Below are 15,782 nucleotides of genomic sequence, written 5' to 3'. Positions count from 1 at the left end.
ACGCGGGGAAACCGGGGAAGGCAGGGAACGCGGGCCGCCCCTTCCCGCCCCAACCCCGGCCGAGCGTCATCAGCGGGCGCCGGCGGGCGGGCTCCGCCCTTCCGTTGCCATGGCCGAGAGGGGCTGGCGGCGGGCGGCGGTGCCCGGCGCGGCCATGGCCCTCTCGGGGCAGCGGCCGGGGCCGCACCGCGGGCAGCGCCTCCCGCAGGTAACGGGGCACGGCGGGGGAGCGCGGCCCGCTCGCCTCAGCGGCGCCGGGGACGGGACGCTTCCCTGGGATCCCGTTTCCTTGGGATCGCGGGCAGTCAGCACGGCAGGGTCAGGATTACGGATGAGGTTGCCCAGGGCCGTGCGGTTTGCCGGCGGGTGGGAAAGCTGCGCTGGACTCGAGCGAAAGGCGCTGAAGCTGGCATTGCGAAACTGGGGTTCAGGAGGAGGCACGGGAGCTTGGAACGCTGTGGTTTTCCTTAGTCCCTGCCGAGGTTTGGGTAGCTTGGAACAATGGGTCAAGGCTGAATAACTTGCACAGTGACACTCAGGATCAGGTTAGACGGGGCTCTGATTAACCTGAGGTGGTTGAAGATCACGAAATCATTAAGGTTGGAAAAGACCTCTAAGATCCTTGAGTCCAACCATTAATTCAGCACCATCGAGTTGACCACCAAATCATGACCCTAAGTGTCACATACACAGGTTGTTTGAACACTTCCAGGGATGGTCACTCAGCCTCTTTCCTGGGCGGCCTGTTTTAATGCGTGATCTCCCTTTCAGTGAGGAGATTTCCCCTAATATCCAATCTAAATATCCCATTACAAAACTTGAAGCTATTCCCCGTTATCCCGTCACTTGTTACCTGGGAGGACAGACCGACCCCCACCTAGCTACATCCTCCTTTTAGGTGGTTGTAGAGAGTGACAGGTTTACTCCTGAGCCTCCATTTCTTCACACTAAACAATCCCAGTTCCCTCAGCTGCTCCTCTAGGCTCTTCAGCAACTTTGACTTCTGAATAGACACCTCAGTGTCTTTCCTGCATTTAGGGACCCAGAACTGGACACGGGACTCAAGGCAGCCTCACCAGTGCTGAGTACAGGGGGACAATCCCTGCCCTGGTCCTGCTGGCCACACTATTGCTGGTACAGGCCAGGATGCCATTGGCCTTCGTGGCCACCTGGGCACACTGCTGGCTCGTGTTCAGCTGCTGTCACCAGCACCCACAGGTCCTTTTCTGCCAGGCAGCTTTCCAGCCACTCTTCCCTCACCCTGTGGTGCTGCCTGGGGTTGTTGTGACCCCAGTGCAGGACCTGGCCCTTGACCTTGTTGAATTTCAGTTGGCCTTGGCCCATCAATCCAGCCTGTCCAGACCCTTCTGCAGAGCCTTCCTGCCCTCAAGTAGAGCAGCATTCCAATCCAACTTGGTGTTATCAAAAATGTCCCTGCTCCTGTCAGGGAGGCTGGACTATATGACCTGTAAAGGTACCTTCTAATCCAAACTCTATGAAGAATAAGGTGTTGCTATGCATAAAACAACACAAAAAAACTTTTTGTTGAGGAGTGCTGCAGGTTTTTTGGGCAAGTAATAAGAGCTTTATCCCAAAGCACCGTGTCCTGCACCTGCAACCACCTGACATCAAAGAAAATGAATTCTAGGGTGAAGTTCTGTTTGTTTTGCTTCCTTGGGCACACCCATGCTCTCAACCTTCAGCCTGCTTCTTCGGGCAGGTAGGAGTGTGTATCTGCTTCCTCAGGCAGTATCCTGGGCTTCTGGCAGCAGCACAGAGGGAAGGAGCTTGGAAATCTGGACTGTCTGGTGCACAGGTGTTACTTGTGAAAACACAGTGACACGTCAGGGCCATTAGCATTTCAGAAAGATGGATATGGGACAGGTATTCTCTCAGCCTGGCTATGACAAAAAGTTGATATCAAATTTCATAGTTGCTTGTTGCTGGGCACTAGCTCAGCAAGTCTCCATCCAGCCCCCAGGGACTGGGTGTTTCTATTCTCTCTGTGTTCTCCAGTCTCTGCGTTTGGCACTAATTGCCAAATGACTGTTTATTGCCTAATGACTTCTAAGTCCAGTTTATGCAATCAAGCAGTTGTAGAAATGCATTTCAGAAACAATCTATTCTTTTATAACATGCTTTTATGTTACATTCCTGCTGATGTTTGCTCTCTGGAGGAAAAATGTGGATATAGGAAGTGTAAAAATGAATATCCTTAGAAATGTTTTCCTTTCTTTAATTTAAGAGAGTGGACCGAACCTCTGAGTATGCTGTCTCTGAAGCTTTTTCCCTTCAAAAGTCAAGGTGTCCACAGAGGCCTTGGGGTCCTGTGACAAGTTTGGAAACTGCAGAACGGCTGCAAGTTCATCGTGAGGCCTGTGAGGAAGGTGAGGTGAAGTTCTGCTTGCCACAAGATGTCTAAAATAAATTGTTCTTGATCTGGCTTTGCAGTTCTGACCTGAACAGGCTCTTGCAAAACTTGAGTTCACAAGAAACAGTTGATAGTAAGATGTCTTTCATCTAATGGAGAAAGGCATAAGAAGGATCAGTTGCTGGAGTTCAAGGCAGATCTTAAAGGGCATTCCTGAGAGAAGGATAAACTCTCTGTCTCCTGGAGATACCAGGGCAAGACAAGGATAAGAACTGTCCCTGAAGATACACTGTATGGTCAAAGCCAAGTTAGTGTGCTGCAGGAAACCAGGTGAAATCACCTGACATATTATAATAGCAGATTAGTTCTGGAAATGGAGTTGCTCTGTGTAAATTTCACATTTATGAATAACTGTGTGGTTTTGTTTTGATTCCCATGCAAAATTTTCCTTACTAGTTACCTGAATAAATATTTCTTTTGTAAAGCCTGCAGCCAAAAGTGCTTGCTGAAGTTTGAAAGTAAACCTGTGGTAGGTTTAAAAAACAAAAAGGAGAGAGATTATTACCCATCAGTGCTAAAGTATGTCTGCAGCGTAAAAAGCTGATAGGAGACAGTATTTTAAAAACTGAGTTAACCATTCTTTTAAGAATCAAAAGTGAGCATTACAGAACAACATGATGACACATCTTAAGAGCATCCACTTCAGTCCAGGAAGTGAGCTTTTTTACCTGTAAGCATCAAGGGTTCAGCTAACAGCATGGAATACACTTACCTGCTTACAGTGCCCTGTCTGAATGCATTATACAGCCAATGGCTCCAAAGGAGCTGTCTTTGCTGTGGTGAAGAGCCTTGTCTTTCTTTTGGTGGAAAGGTTGCTTGCTTTCCTCATGTGTCTTTGTTATTTTTGTTTGCCCTTTTCTGCTAGGATTTTCTTTTTATAGCTACCAGTCCCTCAGAATCGTTCCTAACTCAAATGAAATTCTTTTACCTGGAATCCATTGTTACAATACTTAATAGTAACTACACAAAGCTAACTTTGTAAAGAGAAGTGCCAGAAGATTTTTACTCTAGTTACAAGAGGATCACAAATCCCAGTGAAAAAAGTAACCCTTCCCCAAGTGGCAAGTTTTCTGCTCTTCTTTCTGTTATCAGATATATTTCCCTGTTCCTGATCTGGCTGGAGAGATTATGAAAGAGAATAAAAGTGATTTGAAGGAGAACAAACATTAGATTTATGTTTTCTTCAAAAACTCACAATTTTCAAAGAAAATTTGAAAAAGGCTTTATTGCCTTACAAATACAAGGGAGCATCTTCCCTGTGTGTTAGGAGTGGATATGAGGAGCAGCTGCTTGCTCCTGTCCATTGACTGTGTGTCTCACACTGTGCCATGACTCCTGCTGGAGTGAGTGGCTGCTGAGGTCCCGGCTCTTTGCCCATCCTCACCACACAGATGGCTGAGGATGGTTCTGCTTTTCATGGGGCTGCTCCTGATGCCTTGCAGTTTACAGCCCTGTGTCCTGCTTCAGGTGCAGCTTGGCCACCCATGCAGCAAGGCCAGCTGGTTTGTTTTAAGCAGCAGACCCATAAGCTGACCTTGCTTTTGAGAAGAAATTCTGAAAAATTTTTTTTTTCATTTTTCTGCAGAAAAGAATGGAGATGCAAACAGTCCATTGCAGGACTTCATACCCAGTTGTTCATTAGGCATTTGAGCTCACTGAGGAGTACCACATCCATCATGAGTGCATTCCTGTAGCTGCAGTCTTAACCCTGAGTCCCAGGTGAAGTTTGCCACCTGATAGACTTGTAATTAGACTCACCAGTTGTTTCTGTGGTACTTGCAAAGGGTTAACCTGTACACATGAAGCAAAAGTTTGTCCAAACTTTTGGTTCTTTTGAATTTAGCATATGACAGCCTTGGCTGCACATGTGGAAACCATCTAAGTGTCTGCAAGTAGAACATATGAAAGCTGTCTAAATTATGAATTACCTCATGTGAATTCCATCTCCTTGATAAATGCTAGAAAGTAATCACAAGTGATCTAAATGCCTGCGGAATCATAGTAAAAATGAGATGGAGAAGAATTAATTTGTGATATACGTGACAGGGAAAACATTTGCCACCTTCTCTTCCTGTTCTTTTATATATCAAGAAGATAAGAACAGAACTATTAGCTTTATCCCATTTCCTGTTGCAGATCTGGTTTCAGTCATTCCTAGAATACTATCCCAGACTATTGCTAGTTTACACTTAGCCATATGGTTTTTTTAAGTAAGTGAAGTCATCAGTCTCTTTCTTCATGGTAGCCCAGGAGCTGCTCAGTAACTGGATGAAGTCCCAACTGCAACTGGAGCTGAGCAATGAAGAAGAGGAAGTTGACTGTGTCCTTCAGGAAGAGCCTTGTGCAGCCCCTCCAAAGTATGAGCACTTTGATGGTGAGAGCACTGCAGAGCAGGTCCTGGTTTCCTCTCTGAGGCTGTGCTGGGGAAGGAGATCAGGTGTCTCCAGAGGGGCCCAGCTGGGTAATAATTAGCATTGCCTCCATGATTGCAGAAGGCTGATCAGTCACTTTATTCTACCATACTATATTATACTTACCGAGAAGCTCGTGACCCTTACAGACAGTCCCATACGGATTTCACCTAATTGGTCAATCCCCCCAATCACCATCCAGTGTCCAATTAACAAATCACCCTTTGGTAAACAATCTCCATAACACATTCCACATGTGCACAACAACAGGTGCAGCAGGTGGAGATAAGACTTGTTTCTCCTTCTTTTCCCTCATCTTCTCATGGCCTTCCCCAGGAAGATGCCTGGGCAAGTTGTCTGTTGCTCTCTGTGGCCAGAGAGCTGCTGCCACAGTCAGGCCTTATGGTTTGTCTGAAAGGTAACAGTTGTTTGAGGCCAGGACAGTGGACTCAGTAGAAACAAGACTAAATGTGCTGATTTTTTCCCCCAGATCTTTGCAGCATCTTGCTGTAGGATATGTGCTGCATAGATGTGACTCATAAACATTCAATGTCTCCCTTTGTAAAAGAGATTTCTTTTTTCTTTTGTGAACAGGTATTTTTGAGGCCTGTCAAGTTTATACAGCCATTTGAGATGCGCAGAGGCAAGACTGTAAAAAATGGATGAAACATTGTTACTGCTCTAGCCTGTTCAGTGGGAGACTGATTAAGACTCTGGGGATAAATGGAGTGCAGTCCGTGTGTCTGCGTTCATCAGAAATGCATTCACAGTCTGGGGAAGTGATCCCTTTAATTACATTAGGCTTTGTGATCTGAGACAGAAGGGTTTATTCATTTCAGACTAGCCTGAGATAATCTGAATTTCTCATTTCAGACTTGTGCAGCTATCTGGAATGTGAAATGGAAAGTTCCTCTGTCCAGAAATACCTCCAGCATCTTTTGCAGAGTGAAGCTGTAAACTATGGGATAGCAAAACATCTTAGACTTGAAGAGATCAAGGAAAAAAACAAACTTGCAGATCCACAAATAATCATGGAGCTCAGACACAAGCAGGTGAGCAGGCAAGGCAGCTCAGTTACAAGGAATAAGGTGGAGGATTATAGGATTAGAGTAAATGCTCAGTGATATCTCCCCAGTATTCTCTCAGAGCCTGCAATAATCTCTGGCTTGGAAGCAACTACCCAAAGATACTCTTCCAGAGTTCAGCTGAAACTTTACTGCATTTCCGTGTGCACATCAGCCATTCAGCAGTAGCTTGCATAGTCAGCTTTCACTAAAACTGTTCAGGTTTTCCCCCTTTTTCTGAAGACTGACAGGAAGAGCTGCCACAGCTGTCAGATCTGAGTTTGCTCCCATTAAGGAGTATTGATTTAATTTCACTCTCTCACATGGAGTGTTTTTCTGGTCAAGAACAATTCTCTCCAGTCAGCGCCTGCTACAGATAAGGTTTCTTGCTTAATGTGAAAGGTGGATTGTGACCCACCCTGGCAGTGTTCAGTGAACTTCAAATTCTTCAGCCTTTGGTGTTTGCTTTGACTTTTGCCAATTTTCTCCTGCCCAGGTGAAAGAAAACCGAATGAGGCATCAGAAGGCTTTAGAGCTTCAGAGACAAGAAGAGTCCCTGAAGAAAGCAATTCTGTCTGAGGCCAGGCTCCAAGCACAGGAGGAGGAGAGAAGGAAGGCCCTGCAGGCTAAGAAGGAGGAAGAGGAGGTCCAGAGGGAAATAGTGAAGCTGAGAAAGAAAATGGCTGAGAAGAAGTGCACTGTGGCAAAAGTTTGGAGAATGTAAGGCAGGGTGTGGAGAGATGAAAACCACTTATAAGGTCCTTTTGTTAAATATAAGAGTAGTGGTGATTCCTAACAAAACAGCTGTTGCTGACTTTGAACTCTCCCAAAACCTTTTAGTCCTCTGTTACCAACCTCAGTGGCAGTTTTTCATGAGTGGGAAGGTGTGCTAAGGATAGTGTTATCCTCCCCTCGGCCATTATTACAGTATATGCACTGAATCACAGAGTAGCAGTGTGTTTGCACCACTGTGCATTCTCTCCATCAACATTGTGGCTACATTTAGTCTTGTCAGCATCTAATGCCACATGAAAGCCAGTACACAGAAAAAAATAAAAGAATAAAGTCTAGGCCTTGCAATACTTTCCCTACTATGAGAGAATAAAGAGCATTCTTGGCTGAAAATTCTGCAGAGACATTATTTTTTTCTTCTGCTCAGCTTGGATTCTCACAGAGATGTCCCTTTTAGGGATGCCATTTATTTACTTAGGCAGCCCTGATATCCTAAATCTTCTTATACAAATGCTTTAATGAAATATTTACTGGAATCATTTACTATTTTCTTCTGCCTTCTATGTTTAGGAAATGCACTGGACTGTTTAATCTCTGGGACCCCAAACCGATTCAGAGGTGGTTTTTAAGGAGGCTGAGTTAAAATAATCAGCAAATTTCTAAGCTGTAGAGGTGGTTCTCTTAAAATTGGCCAAAAAGAGAAGGTGTTAGATTGTATATCATGATATTAGATCTGTGTGTTTGTTCACTTTGCAGGGAGGGGAAGAAACAAGAAAAATCTCAGAAGCTGTCAGTGCACGAGGTGGCTGCTGTGTCACCACCCTTGAAGAGAGAAGAGCAAGAAGAGGAGAAACAGAGGAAAACTCAGGAGTTGCTTCGCAGGATTCACGCCAGTAAGCAGAGAGTGAGCATCACCCTTCTTTATCTGAGACTCTGAGCTACCTGCCTTGTCTACCATTTGCAAACCTGAAGTAAAAAGTCCTGGTTATACAGAATTTTTTACTTTTTCAAAGACTTCCTGATACCAGGAAAGTAGGGCCAAAAGTGTGTTACAAGACTATGAGCAAGAAATCCTGAGGTGCTGACCCCACTGGGCCTGTGCCTCAAGTGTATTCAGTGGGATGTTTCACTTAGAATTGTGGAAAAGACAGGGCTCTCAAGACAGATAAGACCATAAAGACTTCTGCAGTCAAGAAAGAAAGACATATACAGAGAAGGAAGTGAAGTGAGATTTATTTTCCCTCAAGGAGGGAAATAACAGGGGAAAGTGGCAGAAAAAAGGCCTGAGAAGCCCTTATTGTGTGCGTGGGAAGACATTTTAAAGATTGCCTTGCACACTCTAGTTCAGAAGCAGGGAAAGGAAAGAGAAATGCTGCAACCTGGGATGAATTTTGAGCAGTGGCTCTGAGAGTTGATGCATGCCAGTACATCCACAGTAACAGGTTCCTCAAGGATCCCTTCCACTGGGTGCAGTAGGATATTCTGTGTTACTGCAATAGCTCTTTTGATGCAAACAGACTTAAATAATTCCTAGTAGGAACCCCTTTGTTTCACCTTCATTATTCTGATACAGTGCTCAGCTCTGGGTTAAATGTGTATCAAATATTCACTACCAAAGAGTGATCTTTTAGTACTGAATAATTTTTTATTATCTCAGCAGTCTTAGCAAAGGAAATAAATTTCCTGAGTGCAGGTGTGAATGCCATCCATCCCATAATGTTTTTAATGAATAGAGCAGTCATCATTGTTGATGTCTATATATCTACATCTAGGGGTTTTTTTCAGCAGATTTTATATTATATAGATTTTATGGTGATTCTCCTCACAGCTCAATCCATCTGCCCATCTGCTGGATTTGGGCTTGGCTGCTGTTTAGCAGTACACAACCTCTCTCCAGCACAGTCTAAGCTGGGAAGATAAGCCTGAATGAAACCACAGAACAATTCAGGATTGGCATAATGTAAGAAGACACAGCTTGGCTGAGCTAAGCAATAGTGACATTTTGATTACTTTCCTAAAGCACAAAGAAACAGCTAATGCATTGACTTTTTGTAAGTCTCCATTTGAAGATTTCAGCAAGAGAGGAATGCAATTAACACAAGGCATTATGACAAAAGGGGAACAGCAGAGTCCTGTAAGTTGACCCACTTGGAGGATCAAAATGAACAGTATCTGCAGTGACAGGACTAGAATTATGGGGTAGATTAGACAGCAAATTGCTGCTCTGTACAATGTAAATTACTCCCAAAGGCAGCAAGTCTAATTACACAATAGGGGAAAGGTTTGGCTTCCTGCTGGAACAAGGATGAGCTGAGGCCATGTCTTAAATTCACTCTAGGAAATATCTTGATTTTTGTCTAAGTTAAAAATAAAGAAAAAAAAAAAGCAGCAGTGATTTACAGATGTGTTCTTACCTGTAGCATCTTAGACATTTTCTAGATTAGAAAATATTTTCCCCGTCTCTAGAAATTTTATGTTCCTCACCCATTTCATTCCTTCATACTTGGTGAATTAAGTGCATTTCACTCCAAAGCATAGAGCCCCTTGATATGTCTCTTTCTAGACCCTTTCTGCTTTTTGTAGAAGACCTGTACATGCTCTGCAATACTTTTTTTTTAATCCTCGAGGTACTTATTGAAAATGAGGATTCTAAAAAGAATCTCAAAAAGGAAAGCCAGAATAGACAAAGGGCAGAGAGGATCAGTATTTGTGTGACAGGTTGTATCTTTCTCATTGGTTTTCTGGAACTCTCCCATGCAGTGCTTGCAGCGACATTTCTCTGCTTGGCTGAAAGTCATTCTGGAGCACAGAATTAAAATGGGAAAAGCCAGAGCGCTTGCTGACTGGAGATGCCAGCTGAAGGCCCTGCGAGCTTGGAGAAACTATACTTGGGCCCAGAAAGTAGAGCAGGAGACAGAGCAATTGGAAGTTCATCTCCAAGATCAAAACAGGTAGTGACCCTTTACTGTGGAATTCCTCCTACTGCAGCCGTACTTGGACAGAGCAGTGATCAGGGACTGTTAAAGGAGCTTGTCAGTTATCCAGCAGGAGGGAAACAGCAGCTTTCTGAGAAAATTGCTATACTGCCTGCAGGCTGCCAGAGGCATTGTGGCACAGATGAAAAGGAGGACAGATATAAACAAGAGCTTTAGCACTTTTCAACAAGTCTGTGTCTTAGTCTCTGTAGGTGTCTTTCCTAGAAAACACATCCTGGCTTGGTCTGGACTCCAGAGAATCTGTGTTGCCAAATTTATTCCTGATTAATATATTTGCTGTTTCAGTAGATGTATAACAGAGATGATTTTGGCCAGTGCCTTTCACTAAGGAGCTGTTGGATGAATTCCCTATCATCCAGAGAAAATACTTCCCTTTGCAGGTGTCCGGCAGGCTGCAGTGGTGAGACACTGTCATTTTGCCATATGATGCTGGCCAGGGAACATGATACCTCTTTTGCAGCTGTCCTGCATCCCAGAGATGCCACAGGAAATTGCAAAGTGTGAACTAGTGAAACTTAATTCAGAATAGCAGGCATCCTTTCTACACTCCTACTCCTTCTTGGAGGAGCTCTGTACGTTTTCAGAGGGCCTTCAGAGTTGAACAGCAAAAAGACTGACGAAGTGATGTGGCTTTGTTCCTGGGCAGAAGCCTCACTTCTGCCATAACACAAATGCTTTCTCATTCAGGAAGACCCAAGTGGCTGTGGAGCACAACCAGCAACGCCTCCTGCGCTGCTGCTTTCTGGCCTGGCAGCGCTGGAGCCGAGCGGAGACGGAAAAGCGAGAACTGCAGAGGAAGAGGGAGCAGACAAAGAGAAAGATGCAGCAGCTGCTGGAGGCTATATCACTGGGGACAGGTGGGGACAGGCCACTGGAGGTTAACAAGCCTGGGGCAGCAGAAGTAAACCATCATCAAGATTTACAGCAAGACAAGGTAAATCTTTCTCATGCAGTTTTGCCTATTGGCATAGCAGTATTCTTAGAAAGTACTTACTTTATGCAGTCTGAAATAAAGAGTACATTGTCTCAGAGGAAAGCTTCTTTCCCAGGATGACCCCTAAATACCTCCCTGCAACTGTTCAGGAGAGAAGTCTTAAAAATCAGAGGCAAATGTGAAGGACAATGGATGAGTTTTAAAAATAATCTCTAGTGCTGCCAAAGAACAATCCTTCATGTACTCTGAGTTGCAATGAGCATCCCACCCCCAGATCATTGTTACTGAGAGATTAGTTACATTTTTCATGCCAGTGCACTTTTCCTGCTGTTAACTATGGAGGAAAAAAAAGGTTGTCACTGGCTGTTTCAGGATCATGCACATCACAGGGAGGTAAGAGAGGAGAATCAGAGGTTGCTCGCTTAAATTGTCATTTGTCAGGTTGGATCCCACCTTCCCTTCTGTCTATGAAACCTGTACCACATCAGTGCTCTAATGTCAGCATTAGAGCTCAAACACACATTACAGGTCAAGCTTTCTGTTTGCTTAAGTGTAAGCAAATGTTGATTCTTTCAGTGCCTATACTATCCTAGTAGGCATGTATTTTTCTTCTGCTGCACTGGTAATATTTGTGCTCTAGGAATGGGACTGAATTTAGGGTTTGACCTAGGAATCAGAAAGCAATTTCTTATAGCTGATGCCTCCTCAGAGAATGACCATGTGTCAGAAAGATGCACCTTCATTCCCCACTGGGCACCTGTTTTGTGGTAACATTTATCAAAGCTGGAAAAGAGGCATGAGGAAGCAGGACCTTGTAGACTTCTCTTCCATTTAAAAGGGGACTGTTCAGTAGATCAGCTGTGTAGATCTCTTCAACAACTGGTTTTAATTTTATTCTCCATCTGAGCTCTGAGCAGGGACAACACAGTCCAAAAGGGAGTGTGCTAATTCCTGTGAAATGAGCTGTCCTAAGACGTGCTCCCTAACAAAATAGGCAGGATGTATTCCTGCTAAAGCTCTTGTCTAATCAGGATTTCTTCCTCCTGGTGAAATGGCACACAGCTTCTTAAGAGTTCTTTCCCACAGCCTCCACTTTGTACATAATGGGGCCCCTCTGGCCTGACTGGATAAGGATTGCATAGCTGAGATTACCCTACTTCTCAGGCATCTCGCTAGATTTGCATTTAAAAAAAACCACTATGCAGGAAGGGCAGAAGAATGCTTGGTTTTAATCAATGCCAATTTTTCCTCATTTCTTTTGGTTTTTCCCCTAGCCAACTGAAACTTGCCTTACACAGAAAGAGCCTGATCAGACCAGAGACCAATCTTGTTGGAATATTGTTCACACATCTCATTTCTGCAGAAATCCCAAATTTGCCTGGGAGATTACAATTAAACATGCAGCCCTGAGTGCCCAGGACCAAGCTATGTACAGGAATCAAATAGCCACAGTGCTCCAGCAGTTTCAGGCACCCAGTCCAAGGACATCTCCTGCTTATGGTAGTCGATTTGAGCACCGTCACGCCTTCCAGCAACGTGTGATTGAGGAGCAGAGGCAGCAGCTGCAGAAACAGCAAGAGCTGATCCGTAAACTGCAGGAAAATCAGAAGCTGAGCAGAGATAAAGAAGAGGGAGCACAAGCTATGGCTGTAACCCACATGTTTAACAGTTCTGTTTCTCAATCTGTGGAGAAAAAAGAACCCAGATGCACAAATACAACCCCTTTGAGGTATATACCCTCTGTAAAGCAAGGTCAGTTAGTCATCATGTCTCAATCCCACTCAAGTTGAGCCAGAATTTGCCAGGCACATTTCAGTCATGCTAGTGCTATCTGTTGTTTCTCTCAGCTGTGACTTAGCCTTAAAGGAAGTATCAGACTGGCCACAGTTCTCTGTCCTTCTCCCTCCCTGCCCTGGTTCAACATCAGGTGATCCATGCAGGATCTACTTAGAAACAGCAACACCAGTGTGAACCATAGCAGCAGCAGGGATCTGTTTAGTTATGAATAAAAAGAGCATCATCCTCCCTTATTTCAGACCATGCAGGAGCCCTGGAATTCCATTGTAAGGGTGCAGCATCAGTTGCATTTCAAGCAAAAGAAAAGTGTATCAGGGATAATGCAACACAATGGAGAACAGAAACAAGAAGGCCATAGGTGGTAGGTGTGAGACATAGTTTGACCACTTTCACTGAAGAATTTCCTTACTCTTTTTCTTTCACAGCCCACCTGATTCTCATAGGCCAGAAAACACAAGGGCAGCAATGCAAGGCAGGAGGCCTTCCAGCCGGCTGACCTCACCTCATCCCATACTGAAAGGTATTGTTCTAGATAGCAAACACCATTCCAGACCATTTTTCTCAACAGCTTGTATGGAAATGTCAGTCTTTGCCTCAACTTTGCTGGTTGATGATATGGTGGAAGTAAAATTCTACACTTTCTTTCTCAGCCTAACAGTGCTGTGAGAGGAGAGGGTGAGTTGTTTTCTTGTCTGAGTCAGGATCTGTAAAACCTGGGACACTGCAAGCTCCTTATGCCCACACTTAGTACACTGTTGTGGCAGCTGTTGCAACACCTGTGGTTGCCTCTGCCATGACAAGACTCAGAGAAGCTGTACAGGTTTTTTTTGCCATCAGTCTCATTCCCTTTGATATGCATCCAAATAACACTTAAACTAGCCAGTCATTTTCATCCAACTTTTACAGAGAAAATTAAGTGCCTAGCCAAGGATTTGTGAGACAACAATAGCCAGGATGGAAAGGAACTCCACATCCCTGCCTTTTGTAAGATATCTCTCCTTCTCTGGCCACACTGGCACACAATAAACATGCAACATAGCCTTTTCATTAGTAAACTAGAATCAGGGTTCTGTTGTATCCCTCAGTCATGTTCTTCTGTATCAATGCAGCCTAGGGTCAGTCTGCATGAAAAGTTGTCTGGAATATAATCATTGTGATGTTTCAATAGTGTGGAATCAGCAGACCTTTTTGGCCAGTTGGGCATTAATAGTTGTCTTTTACTACCTGTGTTCATCTCCAATGCTGCCTAGTCCAAGCCATCATTCACCCTGATTTGCCTGAACTCTGTACACCTTAGAGACAGAAAACATATTTTTCAGAGCATTCAAGTAGTTGTGTTTAAAGATCCCAAAAAAATTTAGTGAAGAAGTTATCACTGAATAGTTTTCCCTTGGCTGAGAATCCTGGGACAGCTGAGAGGAGAAAAGAATCTGAGGAAACACACTGTGGTCAAAACACTTCAATGCCTCCCAGTTATTGATTGCTCCAGCTTGTGCTTTGTTTGTAGCTGCAGAGGAAGCAAGCACAGGTTCCCAACTCCTCTGCATGTTCTGTGTGTAACACCTTTGCTGATGGCCAGCAAGATCACTGCATTGCAATTTATCTTCCGAAAGAAGCATTAAGCAGAAATTTCTTACTAGTGGGACCAAGTACCTGTATGTCCCTGTGACAGTGATGCTGTCAAGAAATTGCTTTTGAATAAGCAGTTAGAGCTTACTGGAGACCTCAGAGCAATTGCTGCTAAATCATGTGCCCTGAGCCTCAGGCAAGGCAGGGAGGGGCAAACCCTCTGAACGCTGTTCTTTCATACCTTGTGCCTTGTGGTGGAGAGAATGTAATTGCTGTGGTCCTGAGTCATCTCACAGATGTTTAAAGGTCCCTTGTTGATGACACTGCCAGCTGCAAGGGCCAGCAGGAAGCAAGTTCCTTTGTGCTGGCATTGCCAGGGCAGTGGGGGCATGGCTTAGATTGATGCATCCTTTTTCACCAAACTTCTGCCATTACATAGCTCATTTCCACTAAGCCTTATGTCCTCTGTTTCTGTAGGGATGGAGGAGAGAGCAATTCTGCGGGCAGAACAGAAGAAGAAAACAGAAGAAGCCAAACAACGAAAAGCAGAGGAAAAACTGGTAAGGGAAGCGGAAAATGAAACAAAGTGTCTTTCACATCATTCCAGTTACAAGAAATATTGATTTAACCCCAGAGTCAGGGACTTAGAAAAGGCCCTTTATCCAAAGCAGGAGTTTTATGACTTGTGAGAAAGCAAATATGCATCACATATCAAAAGAAGTAATTACTGCTGGTTTTGCAGCATCAGCCCTCCTGTAGCATAGACAGGTACTTCATCTTGAAGTTGCAGTTCTAGAAACAGCCCCTCTTACCAACCCCAAACACTTTTTTTCACACCTACCCCATGACTGTAGCTTGTCTTTGCTGAGAATGGTAAGGGTGGAAATGCACCCAGAGATCCACTTGATGGGACCTGGCAGTGGTGGGGTTCCCCTCCCTGCCTTTCCTCTCTGGTCACTTGCAGCTTGAGGACATGCAGTCTCACCTAGTAAAAATCTGCACATTTCTGGCAAATCTCTGCTGAAGAGGGAAGATACTGACAGTATTTCTATAGTTAAGATACAAATTTTGTGATACATGTACAACAGAGGAGCCTTCTTCAAGTCAGGGTATTAAACTGTTACTGAAAATATTACTAGTAAATTGCATTAGGATTAGAAAGTGTGATCTTCAGAGTCTGGGGAAAGAAATGTTTGGGTACCTGTAATGCTGCTTTGCATGTAGAAATGAAACTTGAGAGCAGAGCCTAGGGATTCAGAACTGACTTCAGTTCTCTTCAGTTCTCAATAAACGACTTGGTGTATGGTTTACATTTTTTTTTGAGGAATAGTGAACAAATACTATAACTTAGGGCAAAGAAAGATATACAGACAGACAGACAGATAGATAGATAGATAGATAGATAGATATGCATCTAGGCAGTAAAAAGGACAGCCCCTCCTCCCTGTCCTTTCCACAGTTCACTCTTGAGCACGGATCATGTCTAGTGTGTGAAACCTCACCTGCTGAAGTTTCAGGTGCTGGTCAATATTACAGGAATACTAGGAAAGTTTAAAGATCTGTGTTCATGGAAAAGGTCACATGAAACAAATTGAATTTCACCTTTCTCCATTTCAAGGCCCAGCTGAAGGCTGAAGAGGAAGCACGACAGAGGAAGGAAGCTGAGGAAAAGGAAGCACAGCGGGAAAAACGCCGGGAGGAGAGAAGGCAGCAGAAGCTGGTGACCAAATGCTTCACCTGTTTCTTCCCCTTTAGCAGGGATAGGGAAGAAGTACCCACTGGTACTCAGTCAGCAGCCAGAGTAATGTGAAATGAAGGTCTTCATTGGTAGAGCAGAGTTCCACAGCA

The 15,782-nt window shown here is 44.3% G+C and overlaps 1 protein-coding gene across 7 annotated transcripts in view; it reads left to right on the top strand.

Moving 5' to 3' along the window:
• Nucleotides 1-10: 10 nt before the first annotated feature.
• The window catches only part of CCDC191 (coiled-coil domain containing 191), a 25,073-nt gene continuing 9,301 nt past the window's right edge, over nt 11-15,782 (top strand). For 2 of the 7 annotated variants that reach the window (XM_074534731.1, XM_074534730.1), the window contains exons 1-12: nt 11-208; nt 2,246-2,387; nt 4,677-4,805; nt 5,716-5,894; nt 6,403-6,626; nt 7,395-7,542; nt 9,399-9,589; nt 10,322-10,568; nt 11,843-12,297; nt 12,791-12,885; nt 14,412-14,494; nt 15,553-15,654. In XM_074534731.1, coding sequence (XP_074390832.1) covers nt 110-208; nt 2,246-2,387; nt 4,677-4,805; nt 5,716-5,894; nt 6,403-6,626; nt 7,395-7,542; nt 9,399-9,589; nt 10,322-10,568; nt 11,843-12,297; nt 12,791-12,885; nt 14,412-14,494; nt 15,553-15,654 — 2,094 coding nt within the window. In that variant the 5' untranslated portion in view covers nt 11-109. Of the gene's footprint in view, nt 209-2,245; nt 2,388-4,016; nt 4,151-4,676; nt 4,806-5,715; nt 5,895-6,402; nt 6,627-7,394; nt 7,543-9,398; nt 9,590-10,321; nt 10,569-11,842; nt 12,298-12,790; nt 12,886-14,411; nt 14,495-15,552; nt 15,655-15,782 lie in introns of those variants that run through there. The other 5 variants (XM_074534735.1, XM_074534732.1, XM_074534734.1 and 2 more) reach the window with 5 other exon arrangements.

Source organism: Zonotrichia albicollis, chromosome 2 (assembly GCF_047830755.1).
Source record: "Zonotrichia albicollis isolate bZonAlb1 chromosome 2, bZonAlb1.hap1, whole genome shotgun sequence".
Taxonomy (NCBI): Eukaryota; Metazoa; Chordata; class Aves; order Passeriformes; family Passerellidae; genus Zonotrichia; species Zonotrichia albicollis.
Note: the sequence above shows the minus strand (reverse complement) of the source record. Positions and strands in the feature narration are given on the sequence as shown.